This window comes from Nerophis ophidion, linkage group LG18, assembly GCF_033978795.1.
Source record: "Nerophis ophidion isolate RoL-2023_Sa linkage group LG18, RoL_Noph_v1.0, whole genome shotgun sequence".
NCBI lineage: Eukaryota > Metazoa > Chordata > Actinopteri > Syngnathiformes > Syngnathidae > Nerophis > Nerophis ophidion.
In genome coordinates this window covers 46307216-46322089 of record NC_084628.1, presented here as the reverse complement: position 1 = coordinate 46322089, position 14874 = coordinate 46307216, and the positions used below count along the sequence as shown (strand labels likewise).

General features: G+C 42.3%; 1 protein-coding gene across 1 annotated transcript in view; it reads left to right on the top strand.

Moving 5' to 3' along the window:
* si:ch211-286b4.4 (zonadhesin) overlaps positions 1-14874 on the top strand; it is a 185733-nt gene that overhangs the window by 12814 nt on the left and 158045 nt on the right. Inside the window, exons 6-9 of the mRNA XM_061878358.1 lie at positions 4037-4160; positions 4396-4546; positions 4666-4805; positions 10667-10813. Coding sequence (XP_061734342.1) covers positions 4037-4160; positions 4396-4546; positions 4666-4805; positions 10667-10813 — 562 coding nt within the window. The remainder of the gene's footprint in view (positions 1-4036; positions 4161-4395; positions 4547-4665; positions 4806-10666; positions 10814-14874) is intronic.

The window sequence follows — 14874 nt, the reverse complement described above, 5'->3', positions numbered from 1 at the left end:
ATTTTGTGTTTGCCATATAAAAAACTGAGCTGTTTTTTCAAAGAAGGGCCTTACATGAACAAACAAAAAACATAAACCACAATAAAACGTATAATTGACGGACAAATCTTAAGCTGATCTCGAAATTATTGTGTTAAAAGTAAACAGTAAAAAAATGTATAATTTATAATTATAATTTATTTTCTAACACTTTAACTCAATAATTTCAGTGTGATTTGTTTTTAAGTGTCATTGCTCAAACAATAATAATTAATTAAAATTAATGGTGTTGTGAGTTATTGACCTTTTTATTGCTCCAATTATTATATAATCTCAAATATTCCACTTGAAAAAATTATTGGGTGACAATATTGCATATTTTATGATTTTCCATAAAAAAACTGTTTTTTTTTTGTGACAAAGAGCATACAACTTAAATCTTTAAAATCATTATATTGACAGATAGACCTAATCTAGTTCTAGAGATTTAAAACTTGAATAATAATAAAAAATAATAGTACTGAATAATGACACATTTTTTATATTTTTTTGGACCAAAACCCTTTGGGGTCCCTGAGATCAAGCCAGAGTGGAGGCCAAAATGTATATTTTTTATACATATATTGTATTGTTTTTTAAAATAAAAAATATCAAAATAGCCCCCGCTTGCTTTGATTTTTCAGTGTGCGGCCCTCAGTGGATAAAGTTTGGACACCCCTGCTCTAAAGGCTTAGTGGACAGCACCTTTTAGCTCTTATTTCCACAATTGTGTACACTGCTGAATTGGGGTTTTATGGTCACATATGTGGACACTTATATTGCCATCTGGTGGTGTCAGAAGAGTATAGCATACAATGGAATTTGGGGGGAAAAAAGTGTAAAAATAAGAATTAGCATGTCACTAAACATGAAGTACACATTAGTCACTTATGGACTAAGTACATCATTTCAAAATATGAATGTTAATTTGTATTCTAATTAGGGTCCAATAACCCCAAATAGCAAAGAGAAATAAAAAAAAAGCATGTAAACCAGGGGTATCCAAACTTTTTCCACTGAGGGCCGCACACTGAAAAATCAGAGCAAGTGGGGGCCATTTTCATAATTTTTATTTTAAAAATCAATACAATAACCCCAAAGGGTTTTGGTCCAAAAAATATTAAACGTGTCATTATTCAGTATTATAATTTTTTATTACTATGTAAGTTTTAAATCTATAGATCAACATTAGAAAAAAAAAATGAAAAAAAAAAAATGCTATATTTTCACCCAATAACTTTTTTAGGTGGAATATTTGAGATTATATAATAATTGGAGCCTTAATTTTGGATTTTGATTCATTATTTTTTGAGCAATGACACTTAAAAACAAATCACACTAAAATAATTGGGGATCCAAAAGTGTCCTACTCATTAAAGTGTTAAAAAATGAATTATAATTTTTTTTTTTACTGTTTACTTTTAGCACAATAATCTCAAGATCTACTTCAGAATCATCCGTCAATTTTAAGTGTTATTGTTGTTTATGTTTTGTTTATTTGTTTTAGGCCCTTCTTTAAAAAAAAACAGCTCAGTTTTTTATATGGCAAAACACAAAATATGCAACATTTTCCCTAAAAAATATCTCAAAGTGGAATATTTAATGTGACTTAATCGAAGCCTTGAATAGGACAATAATTCAAAATGACATTGATTTTGCAGTGCACTATCAACACCGTGTATGGTGCGGATGGTGTTCTGCTGACCTCAACTGCGGATGTTGTGGATAGGTGGAAGGAATACTTCGAAGACCTCAATCCCACCAACAGGTCTTCCTATGTGGAAGCAGTGCCTGGGGAATCTGTGGTGGACTCTCCTATTTCTGGGGCTGAGGTCGCTGAGGTAGTTAAAAAGCTCCTCGGCGGCAAGGCCCCGGGGGTGGACGAGATCCGCCCGGAGTTCCTTAAGGCTCTGGATGCTGTGGGTGTGTCTTGGTTGACAAGACTCTGCAGCATCACGTGGACATCGGGGGCGGTACCTCTGGATTGGCAGACCGGGGTGGTGGTTCCTCTCTTTAAGAAGGGGGACCGGAGGGTGTGTTCCAACTATCGTGGGATCACACTCCTCAGCCTTCCCGGTAAGGTTTATTCAGGTGTACTGGAGAGGAGGCTACGTCGGATAGTCGAACCTCGGATTCAGGAGGAACAGTGTGGTTTTCGTCCTGGTCATGGAACTGTGGACCAGCTCTATACTCTCGGCAGGGTTCTTGAGGGTGCATGGGAGTTTGCCCAACCAGTCTACATGTGCTTTGTGGACTTGGAGAAGGCATTGGACCGTGTCCCTCGGGAAGTCCTGTGGGGAGTGCTCAGAGAGTATGGGGTATCGGACTGTCTTATTGTGGCGGTCCACTCCCTGTATGATCAGTGCCAGAGCTTGGTCCGCATTGCTGGCAGTAAGTCGAACACATTTCCAGTGAGGGTTGGACTCCGCCAAGGCTGTCCTTTGTCACCTTTTCTGTTCATAACTTTTATGGACAGAATTTCTAGGCGCAGTCAAGGCGTTGAGGGGTTCCGGTTTGGTAACCGCAGGATTAGGTCTCTGCTTTTTGCAGATGATGTGGTCCTGATGGCTTCATCTGACCGGGATCTTCAGCTCTCACTGGATCGGTTCGCAGCCGAGTGTGAAGCGACCGGAATGAGAATCAGCACCTCCAAGTCCGAGTCCATGGTTCTCGCCCGGAAAAGGGTGGAATGCCATCTCCGGGTTGGGGAGGAGACCCTGCCCCAAGTGGAGGAGTTCAAGTACCTAGGAGTCTTGTTCACGAGTGAGGGAAGAGTGGATCGTGAGATCGACAGCCGGATCGGTGCGGCGTCTTCAGTAATGCGGACGTTGTACCGATCCGTTGTGGTGAAGAAGGAGCTGAGCCGGAAGGCAAAGCTCTCAATTTACCGGTCGATCTACGTTCCCATCCTCACCTATGGTCATGAGCTTTGGGTCATGACCGAAAGGATAAGATCACGGGTACAAGCGGCCGAAATGAGTTTCCGCCGCCGGGTGGCGGGTCTCTCCCTTAGAGATAGGGTGAGAAGCTCTGCCATCCGGGAGGAACTCAAAGTAAAGCCGCTGCTCCTCCACATCGAGAGGAGCCAGATGAGGTGGTTCGGGCATCTGGTCAGGATGCCACCCGAACGCCTCCCTAGGGAGGTGTTTAGGGCACGTCCAACCGGTAGGAGGCCACGGGGAAGACCCAGGACACGTTGGGAAGACTATGTCTCCCGGCTGGCCTGGGAACGCCTCGGGATCCCCCGGGAAGAGCTAGACGAAGTGGCTGGGGAGAGGGAAGTCTGGGTTTCCCTGCTTAGGCTGTTGCCCCCGCGACCCGACCTCGGATAATCGGAAGATGATGGATGGATGGATGGACATTGATTTTGATTCATTATTATTTTTTAAAGAAAGAAACAGCCTGCATGGCGGCTTTGTGTTATAAGAGTAAACATTGCAACATTTTGTTGTTACATTTCACCCGTTTGCTCTTTTATACCACTTTTTATGTTTTTAATTTTTTTCAATTGTATTCTTAAAATGTGCCTTGGGGCCGTTAAAAAATGACCCGCGGGCCGCACTTTGGACACCCCTGATGTAATCAAACAGCTTGGGCCTTAAGAGGCTACATAGAGAGGCAGTTTTACATTTCTTTTGACTAAATAGGCTTTTTTAACTTGCAAGGTCTTATCCAAGGTCGGGTCGCGGGGGCAGCAGCCTAAGCAGGGAAGCCCAGACTTCCCTCTCCCCAGCCATTTTATCCAGCTCCTGCTGGGGGATCCCGAGGCGTTCCCAGGCCAGCCAGGAGACATAGTCCTCCCAACATGTCCTACTACTTTTATAGTGCACTTTTCATACAATTGTACTTTTCCTCTGGTTCAACTGCATGTATGTGTTCGCCACAAACGTTATAGATCGGACTTTTGTCTCCAAAACAAGCAGCTCAGGGCTTCACGACAGTTGGTTCTCATAAACATCTGTTCTTTGTCGTAAATTTTGTCATAACAAAACTGCATTTGCAAATTGTCTCTCCACAGGCAGTGTGTGTTACTTGCCCAGCAGGATTTTACTGTGCTGGCTTTATGGATGATGATGACAACGGGAATATGTCCGCCATCCACGCTCCCACGCTGTGTCCTAAAGGACACTATTGCCCACCAGGTAGAACACCCAATCATATCACACACACCCACACAGTCAGTATAATAAAATTGGTGATGCTTGGGATATGATTCAGAAATATGTGGCCCCGTACACTTGGCTGTGAGATTAGACGGCTCCTAATTATGAAAATATTTCAATCGCGGCATTATGAAGACAAAGACGGTCTCCACAAGCTGTCTTGTGATGTTGGGTCCCAGACCATCTGTAGATATGATATGCTATTTATCCACAGGGTCACAGTCTGGTGTGGGGTTTCCGTGCCCAGCTGGCACCTTCAGCGGGCAGATGGGCTTATCCAGCGAGTGGAGCTGTGAGCCCTGTCCTCCTGGGAAGTACTGCGCCTCCTCTGGACTGGCAGCCCCAACTGGACTCTGCTCTCCCGGGTAAATGCAAGCACGCCGAGTCCACCTTTCGTTACATTCACACACATTGTCTTTGATTAAACTGCTCTGACTGTCCCTTCAATCTTCTCCTGTCTTCATCCTCACTTCTTCTGCTTCAGTTACTTCTGCATCCACAGGTCAGTCTCCGCCCAGCCGGAGACCGAGACAACAGGGGGGCGCTGCCCCGCAGGGTCCTACTGCCCACAGGGTAGTGGTAACACGGTGCCATGTCCCACGGGCACTTTCAGCTCCGTAGAAGGTGACTCATGACACTAAAAGATGATGCAAATACACACGTTTTAATTTTAGAATGAAAAAAATATATATATTACTGTTGTTGACTACAGCATACTTGCCAACCTCGAGACCTCTGAATTTGTGAAATGGGGTGGGGGGGGGTGTATTTGTTTTCAAGTATTTCTTATATATGTATATATATATATATATATATATATATATATATATATATATATATATATATATATATATATATATATATATATATATATATCACTGGATCGGTTCGCAGCCGAGTGTGAAGCGACCGGAATGAGAATCAGCACCTCCAAGTCCGAGTCCATGGTTCTCGCCCGGAAAAGGGTGGAGTGCCATCTCCGGGTTGGGGAGGAGACCCTGCCCCAAGTGGAGGAGTTCAAGTACCTAGGAGTCTTGTTCACGAGTGAGGGAAGAGTGGATCGTGAGATCGACAGGCGGATCGGTGCGGCGTCTTCAGTAATGCGGACGTTGTACCGATCCGTTGTGGTGAAGAAGGAGCTGAGCCGGAAGGCAAAGCTCTCAATTTACCGGTCGATCTACGTTCCCATCCTCACCTATGGTCATGAGCTTTGGGTCATGACCGAAAGGATAAGATCACGGATACAAGCAGTCAAAATGAGTTTGGGTCTCTCCCTTAGAGATAGGGTGAGAAGCTCTGCCATCCAGGAGGAACTCAACGTAAAACCGCTGCTCCTCCACATCGAGAGGAGCCAGATGAGGTGGTTCGGGCATCTGGTCAGGATGCCACCCGAACGCCTCCCTAGGGATGTGTTTAGGGCACGTCCAGCTGGTAGGAGGCCACGGGGAAGACCCAGGACACGTTGGGAAGACTATATCTCCCGGCTGGCCTGGGAACGCCTCGGGATCCCCCGGGAAGAGCTAGATGAAGTGGCTGGAGGGAGGGAAGTCTGGGCTTCCCTGCTTAGGCTGCTGCCCCCGCGACCCCACCTCGGATAAGCGGAAGAAGATGGATGGATATATAGATGTGATCAAAATTCTTCAACCCCCACACAATTTTGGTGTTTAAGCAAGTTGGACATTTATTCCGTATTTTGTTCATAGTCATATCAAATAAAGAAGTGTCAAATAGACAAATGCAACTTAAATTGTAACACTGTATTTTACAAATAGCAAAAAAGGACATTTGTCTTAATATCTCGTTGACAAAATGATTCAACCCCCTAGTTCCATGCATCTTTAGTACTTAGTAGAACAGTAATGACATCCTTCAAAGGTGATACACAAGCTTCTTGCAAGCATCTACAGTATTTTAGCCCATTCCTCTTGGGCAAAGGCCTCCAGTTCATTCATATTCTTGGGCTTCTTCAAGTCCCACCACAGCTTTTCTAGAGGATTTAGGTCTGGCGACTGTGAAGGCCACTCCAGAGTCTTCCAGCCCTTCTTCTGCAACCACCCTGATTATTAATTTGGAGGTATGCTTGGGATCCTTGTCCTGTTGGAAGGTCCAACGTCTCCCAAGCCTCAGCTTCCTCACTGACTTCATGACATTTGCAGCTAATATATCCTGCTAGGAAAAAGAATTCATAATGCCTTCAACACGCTGGAGATTCTCGGTACCTGAGGCAGAGAAACAGCCCCAGAGCATGATTGACCCCCCACCATGCTTAACAGTAGGCAAGGTGTTCTTCTCTTTGTAAGCTTCATTTTTTCTCCTCCAAAGAGTTCCAGTTTTGTCTCATCACGCCATAGAACAGTTTCCCAAAACCTTTGGGGTTTGTCCAGATGATTTTTGGCATACTGGAGTCAATTTTCTTGTGCCTGGTAGTCAGAAGTGGGGTGCGCCTGGGAGTTCTGGCATGGAGGCCTTCATCTCGTAGTGCGCGCCTTATTGTCTGGGACGAAACCTGCGTTCCCCCCTCTGCAATGTCCTGTTGTAGTTCCTCAGCTGTTACCCGGGGGTTTTTCACCACTGTACGCTTCAAATACCGGACAGCAGTTGCACACAGCATCCTCTTTCTACCACGCCCAGGTAGTGTTTCTACTGTGCCTTTAGCTTTAAACTTACAAATTATGCTCCCAACTGTGTCTCTTAGAATGTGTAATGTCTTTGCTATTTTCTTATATCCATATCCTTTCTTATGAAGAGAAATGACCTCCTCTCTTGACTTCTTTGACCACTCCCTGGACTTCACCATGTTGCAAATACACCATTGACCATCTACAAGAAGCTGAGCGTCAGTCTTTTTCAATCAGTTTAATTGTTGCTCGTTATGGTTCTAATCACATCTACAGGTGTTATCAACACCTGATTGAAAAGACCTTATTCAAATTCTGTTCTTAAGAGTTATGATCTTCAAGGGGTTGAATGATTTTGTCAATGAGATATTAAGAAAAATGTCCTTTGTTGGTATTTTGTAAAATACAGAGTTACAATTTAAGTTGCATTTGTCTATTTGACACTTCTTTATTTGATATGACTACAAACAAAATACGGAATAAATGTCCAACTTGCTAAAACACCAAAATTGTGTGGGGGTTGAATAATTTTGATCACAACTGTATATACACTGTATGACTCGGCCGGGGTTTGAACTCACAACCTACCCATCTCAGGGCAGACACTCTAACCACTAGACCACTTGGTGGCCTTTATAAGAATATTATATTCCTCTGCCCTCTTTTTTAACACAAATTATTTTAGATGACTTTATCACTGTTCACCAACACCCGAACTCCAACACACTTTTTAAATTTTCGTTTAAGCATTTTCACAATGACACGTCCAATCAAAATCAAAAAATCCGTTTGATATAATGCCAGTTGTATCTTTTTGTAACTTTGTTTAAATTCAAAAATATTCTTGCAACTTCAAGTCTTTTTTTAGAGCATGGGTGTCAAACTCTGGCCCGTGGGCCAAATTTGGCCCGCAGTGAAAATTTCATTTGGCCCTTGAGGCAATATCAAATTAACATTAGAGCTGGCCCGTCGCTGTAACACCACATTCACCTCTAATACTCATACTCGTCAACCCTCCAAATTTTCCTGGTAGACTCCCGAAGTTCAGTGACCCTCCCGATTTCCACCCGGACAATAATATTGGGGGCGGGCGGTAAAAGCACTGCTTCTGGCGTTCTCTACATGTCGTCACGTCCGCTTTTCCTTCATACTAACTGCGTGTCGGCCCAGTTACATAATAAATGCGGCTTTTACAGATACACATAGGTGAATGCAATGCATACTTGGTCAACAGCCATACAGGTCACACTGAGGGTGGCGGTATAACCAACTTTAACACTGTTACAAATATGCGCCATACTGTGAACCCACACCAAACAAGAATGACAAGCACATTTCGGGAGAACATCCGCACCGTAACACAACAGAACAAATACCCAGAACCCCTTGCAGCACTAACCTTTCCAGGATGCTATAATATACCACCAAACTCCGCCCCAACTCAAACCCGCCACCGAAAAAAAGGCATTAAATAAATTTATTTTATTTGATATGCCATTGATATTTTTTAATTATTATTATTTGAAACTAGATTTTGCATGTCACTATAAAGTTATATAAGCCTTGCTTGTTCAATATTCAATGCAAAACTTGTTTGGGTCCCTATTAAAAGGTTAATTTGTTCAACCTTGGCCCGCGGCTTTGTTCAGTTTTAAATTTTGGCCCACTCTGTATTTGAGTTTGACACCCCTGCTTTAGAGAATCCCATCCTTTCAGACCAGCAACAGACACGCACATTTGTTTCACATCTCTCGGATGTTTAAAGTCATATGTGATTTTCATCTTCGGACGTGAACACGAATAACTTTTGTAAGTCCTTTGGAATAACTTTATTTCTAGATTTGGACATCACTAATAGAGTATGCAATTCTATAATGTCTTTTAGTTTTAATAATCTTTACCTAATGAAGAGTGAATTTGTTTTATTTCTGCATCCCAGTGTTTTTCAACCTTTTTTGAGCCAAGGCACATTTTTTGCGTTAAAAAAACCACCAGCAGAAATCATTAAAAACAAAATTCAGGTGAAAGTAAAAAGTTGTCGTCGCGATTGTCGGATATGACTTTAAAGCATCGGTTCCCAAACTTTTGCAGGCTGGCGCCCCTTGGCTCCCTGGTGAATTCCACCCCACAGACACATAAAAACAAACACCTCTTTCTTGATATTTGGTATGCTGCAATTTGAAAAGAGAAAGGTTAAACACAAATGTGTATTTCACAAATAAAACCCAATTTAGTAAACCGATTTATTTTTTTAGCAGTTTTAACTGTTTCAGCAACATAGAATGGTAAATAAACATTCCACCAGTAACCTTCATTGTCTCACACACGTTCTGGCGAGTCCCCAATTTCATGTTGACTTGACCTCAAGATGATGTTGACCGCCAGAATGCGGTTTTTATTATAAGATAAAATTCTGAACATTACAAGCTTGAAATTACAAACCTGAGCTTTTGCTTTTGTAGTCTATGCTGTCGGATCTGACTGGGCCAGAGCGGCGTGTGGTAACCGGACCCTGATGCGTCGTCCACTGACTCGTCCTGCTGCACGTGTTGTGTACAAATCGTCAAACAAACGTTCGAACTTCGACTTCGGACTGCCGCCCCCCTACCGCCCCCTTCTTCCTCACCGCCCCCCCAGATCTTTCCACGGTACCGCCCACTTTGGGAACCACTGCTTTAAAGCATAAGCAAGCATGCATGACTATAGCTCTTGTCTCAAAGTAGGTGTACTGTCACCACCTGTCACATCACACCCTGATTTATTTTGACTTTATTGCCGTTTTCCTGTGTGTAGTGTTTTAGTTCTTGTCTTGTGCTCCTACTTTGGTGGCTTTTCCTCTTTTTTTGGTATTTTCCTGTAGAAGTTTCATGTCTTCCTTTGAGCCATATTTCCTGCATATACTTTGTTTTAGCAATCAAGAATATTTCAATTGTTTTTATCCTTCTTTGTGGTGACATCGTTGATTGTCACGTCACGTTCGGATGTACATTGTGGACGCCCTCTTTGCTCCACAGTAAGTCTTTGCTGTCGTCCAGCATTACTTTTTAACAAGTTCAGTTCTAGTTTGGTTCTACATAGCCTTCCCTAAGCTTCAATGCTTTTTGTTATGGGCACTCACGTTTTGTTTATTTTTGGTAAAAATATTAGACACCTTTTTACCTGCACGCTGCCTCCCACTGTTCCCGACATCTACAAATCCAATTAGCTACCGGCTGCCCCCTACTGATATGGAAGAGTATTACACAGTTACCCTAGACAACAACAACACATAATTTGCAGACTATAATTACTGGTTTGTAAAAAATATTTTTAACCCAAATAGGTGAAATGAGATAATCTCCCACGGCACACCAGACTGTATCTCACGGCGAGTGTGCCGCCGCACAGTGGTTGAAAAACACTGCTGTATCCTACTTTAAAAATAATACGGATTGCTCTTTTCTGTAAAATAAATAAAGGCATTATGTTACTGTGATGTGTATTTCTGCCCACAGGGTAGCGGTAATAGCCTTTTTTTTTACTGTTTTTCTGTCACGCATGCTTGCTTTCTTTACATGGAAAATGTCATCATTACCAAAATACACCTTTTAACAAGGTACTGTATTGTAGTATGGTACCGTTTGATTTAAAATTAATCAGTACCCACTAGTACAGAGGAAATTTTGTCAATACTCGTAAAACTAGTTAATTCGGTACCTATTCCTATGCATAGACTTCATGGTCAAAAAAAAAAAAGGTTTCCTGCAGCGACATCTGTTAATGACAATTTTTTTTGACCTGGTGCAAAGAGGCATTAATTGGACCATTTATGATCGCGTCTTAGTGTACTATTATGATTCGCTGATTGAATTTCTTTGGCGGTTCCAGGGGCCACATCAGCACAGGACTGTCGGCCTTGTCCTCCCGGCCATTACTGTGCTAACGCCGGTCTCCTGTCCCCATCTGGTCCCTGCAAGCCTGGGTTCTATTGCACAGAGGGGTCCACAACTGACATGCCCTGGGGCAACATCACAGGTGAAGTCAATAAGTGAAGTGAAGTGATTTATATTTATATAGCGCTTTTCTCTAGTGACTCAAAGCACTTTACATAGTGAAACCCAATATCTAAGTTACATTTAAAGCAGTGTGGGTGGCACTGGGAGCAGGCGGGTAAAGCGTCTTGCCCAAGGACACAACGGCAATGACTAGGATGGCGGAAGCTGGAATCGAACCTGGAACCCTCAAGTTGCTGGCACGGCCACTCTACCAACCGACCTATGCTGCCAATAAGTGTCAATCGGTGCATGGTGTCGTGTTCTGTGGTCACGTTTTGTTTAGTTATGTTCTGTTTGGGTTTTGGACCAATTAGTTCACCTAATTCATTTGGACTCACGCACCTGATTTGTTTAGGACTCATGCACCTTTGTTAATCATAACACCATTATTTAAGCCTGTAGTTGCCAGGTAGTCGGCCTGACTACATCACACTTGATACCCGTAACATTATCTATGCTCGTTTTTTCACGTCACAGTAAGCGTTCTTGCTTTTTTGTCCATAGTTCTGCCTTTGTGCTAGTTTTTGTTTTCTTAGACAAGTTTGTTCTCCGCCTTGTGCGCGCCTGTTGTTTGTTTGTTAATCATATCACCATTTTTTAAGCCTGTAGTTGCCAGGTAGTCGGCCTGACGACATCACTCTTGATACCCGTGACATTATCTATGCTCGTTTTTTCACGTCACAGTAAGTGTTTTTGTTTTTTTGTCCATAGTTCTGCCTTCGTGCTAGTTTTTGTTTTCTTAGAAAAGTTTGTTCTCCGCCTTGTGCACGCCTTTGTTTGTTAATCATATCACCATTTTTTAAGCCTGTAGTTGCCAGGTAGTCGGCCTGACTACATCATTCTTGTTTCCCCTTACATTATCCATGCTCGTTTTTTCATGTCACAGTAAGTGTTTTTGTTTTTTTGTCCATAGTTCTGCCTTCGTGCTAGTTTTTGTTTTCTTAGACAAGTTTGTTCTCCGCCTTGTGCACGCCTTTTGTTTGTTCCTTTTTGAGTAAAATTAATTCACGCCCTGTAAAGTCCAGTCGCTTTGCACCGTGGGAAAACAAACCGCGCCATAGTCCAAGTCTTGACACACGGAAACGTCCACAAAATGGGACTTGTATTTATGAATTGTTTATACTGCGTAGAGTTGTACGGTATACCGGTATTAGTATAGTACTGCAATACTAATTAATAATTTTTGGTACGATAAAGCCTCTGAAACGTACTGGCACGTCAAGTCATTGCTGGTTTGCAAGCAGACGAGCATGTTCGGCGGCACACAATCACAGAACACTTACCAGCAGGCAGTGTGTAGACAGAAAAGGGAGAACGGACGCATTTTGGCTTAAAAATTTAAGATAAAGGTAAAGGTATAACACTGAAACGCCCTCAGGAAGAGGGGCTTTAAGACATGGCTTGCTAGCTAGCTGCTAACGTCTTGCAGTGTTTTTGCTAATAATAACATATTTTATTTGTAAAAAAGCACTTTAAGTTAAGCAAACAACCTTAAAGTGCCATAGTGTAAAAAAAATAGTAATAATAAAAAGATGATAAAAATAAATAAAATATAAAATAGAAACAGCCCAATAGCTAGAACCAGCATGCATATCTATAAAAAGGCTTTTTAAAAAGAAGGGTTTTTAAGCCTTTTATAAAAGCATCCACAGTCTGAGGTGCCCTCAGGTGGTCAGGGAGCGTTCCACAGACTGGGAGCGGCGGAGCAGAAAGCCCAGTCTCCCATAGTTCGTAGCTTTGTCCGTGGAGGTTGGAGGAGGTTAGCCTGTCTGGAGCGGAGGTGTCGTGTGGAGGATTTGGGGCTGAGCAGTTCTTTGAGGTAGACGTGGGCATTTCCATGGAGGCACTTGTGAGTTAGTAGGGAGATTTTGAATTCAATGCTGAGTGGAACAGGAAGCGATTGAAGGGATTTGAGAGTTGGTTTGATGTGGTCGTATTCCTGCACTCTCATCAGGATCCTGGCAGCACTATTCTGTAAGTACTGCAGATTCTGGATGTTCTTGCTGGGGATCCCGACAAGAAGTGTGTTGCAGTAGTCAAGCTACTTCTAATCACTAAACCTCGCCTCCATGGCGACAAAGTACGTTTCTCACAAGTATCATCCCTGCAGGACGAGGAATAGCTAAACATGTTTCACTACACACCGTAGCTCACCGGCATCAAAATGTAAACAAACACCATTGGTGGATCTACACCTGACATCCACTGTAATGATACCAAGTACAGGCTCGTGTCTAGTCGATACTACTATGATTACATCCATTTTTTTTGGCATCACATCTTCTTTTTTTTTTTTTTTGAATGTATATTATGTTTATAAACTCAGGAAATATGTCCCTGGACACATGAGGACTTTGAATATGACCAATGTATGATCCTGTAAGGACTTGGTATCGGATTGATACCCAAATTTGTGGTATCATCCAAAACTAATGTGAAGTATCAAACAACAGAATAAGTGTTTATTACATTTTAACAGAATTCAAGATAGAACATGCTAAAAGAGAAAGTAAGCAGATATTAACAGTAAATGAACGAGTAGAATAATAATTAATTTTTTACCACTTGTCCTTAATAATGTTGACAAAATAATAGAATGATAAATAACACAATTTGCTACTGCATATGTCAGCAGACTAATTAGGAGTCTTTGTTTTCTTACTAATACAAACCCTGTTTCCATATAAGTTGGGAAATTGTGTTAGATGTAAATATAAACAGAATACAATGATTTGCAAATCATTTTCAACCCATATTCAGTTGAATATGCTACAAAGACAACATATTTGATGTTCAAACTCATAAACTTTATTATTTTTTTTTTTGCAAATAATTAACTTAAAATTGCATGGCCGCAATACGTGCCAAAGTAGTTGGGAAAGCGCATGTTCACCACTGTGTTACATCACCTTTTCTTTTAACAACACTCAATAAACGTTTGGGAACTGAGGAAACTAATTGTTGAAGCTTTGAAAGTGGAATTCTTTCCCATTCTTGTTTTATGTAGAGCTTCAGTCGTTCAACAGTCCGGGGTCTCCGCTGTCGTATTTTACGCTTCATAATGCGCCACACATTTTCGATGGGAGACAGGTCTGGACTGCAGGCAGGCCAGGAAAGTACCCGCATTCTTTTTTTATGAAGCCACGCTGTTGTAACACGTGCTGAATGTGGCTTGGCATTGTCTTGCTAAAATAAGCAGCGGCGTCCATGAAAAAGACGTCGCTTCGATGGCAGCATATGTTGTTCCAAAACCTGTATGTACCTTTCAGCATTAATGGTGCCTTCACTGATCTGTAAGTTACCCATGCCTTGGGCACTAATGCACCCCCATACCATCACAGATACTGGCTTTTCAACTTTGCGTCGATAACAGTTTGGATGGTTCGCTTCCCCTTTGGTCCGGATGACACGATGTCGAATATTTCCAAAAACAATTTCTAAATGTGGACTCATCAGACCACAGAACACTTTTCCACTTTGCATCAGTCCATCTTAGATGATCTCGGGCCCAGAGAAGCCGGTGGCGTTTCTGGATGTTGTTGATAAATGGCTTTCGCTTTGCATAGTAGAGCTTTAACTTGCACTTATAGGTGTAGCAACAAACTGTATTTAGTGACAGTGTTTTTTTGAAGTGTTCCTGAGCCCATGTGGTGATATCTTATAGAGATTGATGTCGTTTTTTGATACAGTGCCGTCCGAGGGATGGAAGGTCACGGTCATTCAATGTTGGTTTCCGGCCATGCCGCTTACATGGAGTGATTTCTCCAGATTCTCTGAACCTTTTGATGATATTATGGAGCGTAGATGTTGAAATCCCTAAATTTCTTGCAATTGCACTTTGAGAAAGGTTGTTCTTAAACTGTTTGACTATTTGCTGACACAGTTGTGGACAAAGGGGTGTACCTCGCCCCATCCTTTCTTGTGAAAGACTGAGCATTTTTTTGGGAAGCTGTTTTTATAGCCAATCATGGCACCCACCTGTTCCCAATTAGCCTGCACACCTGTGGGATGTTCCAAATAAGTGTTTGATGAGCATTCCTC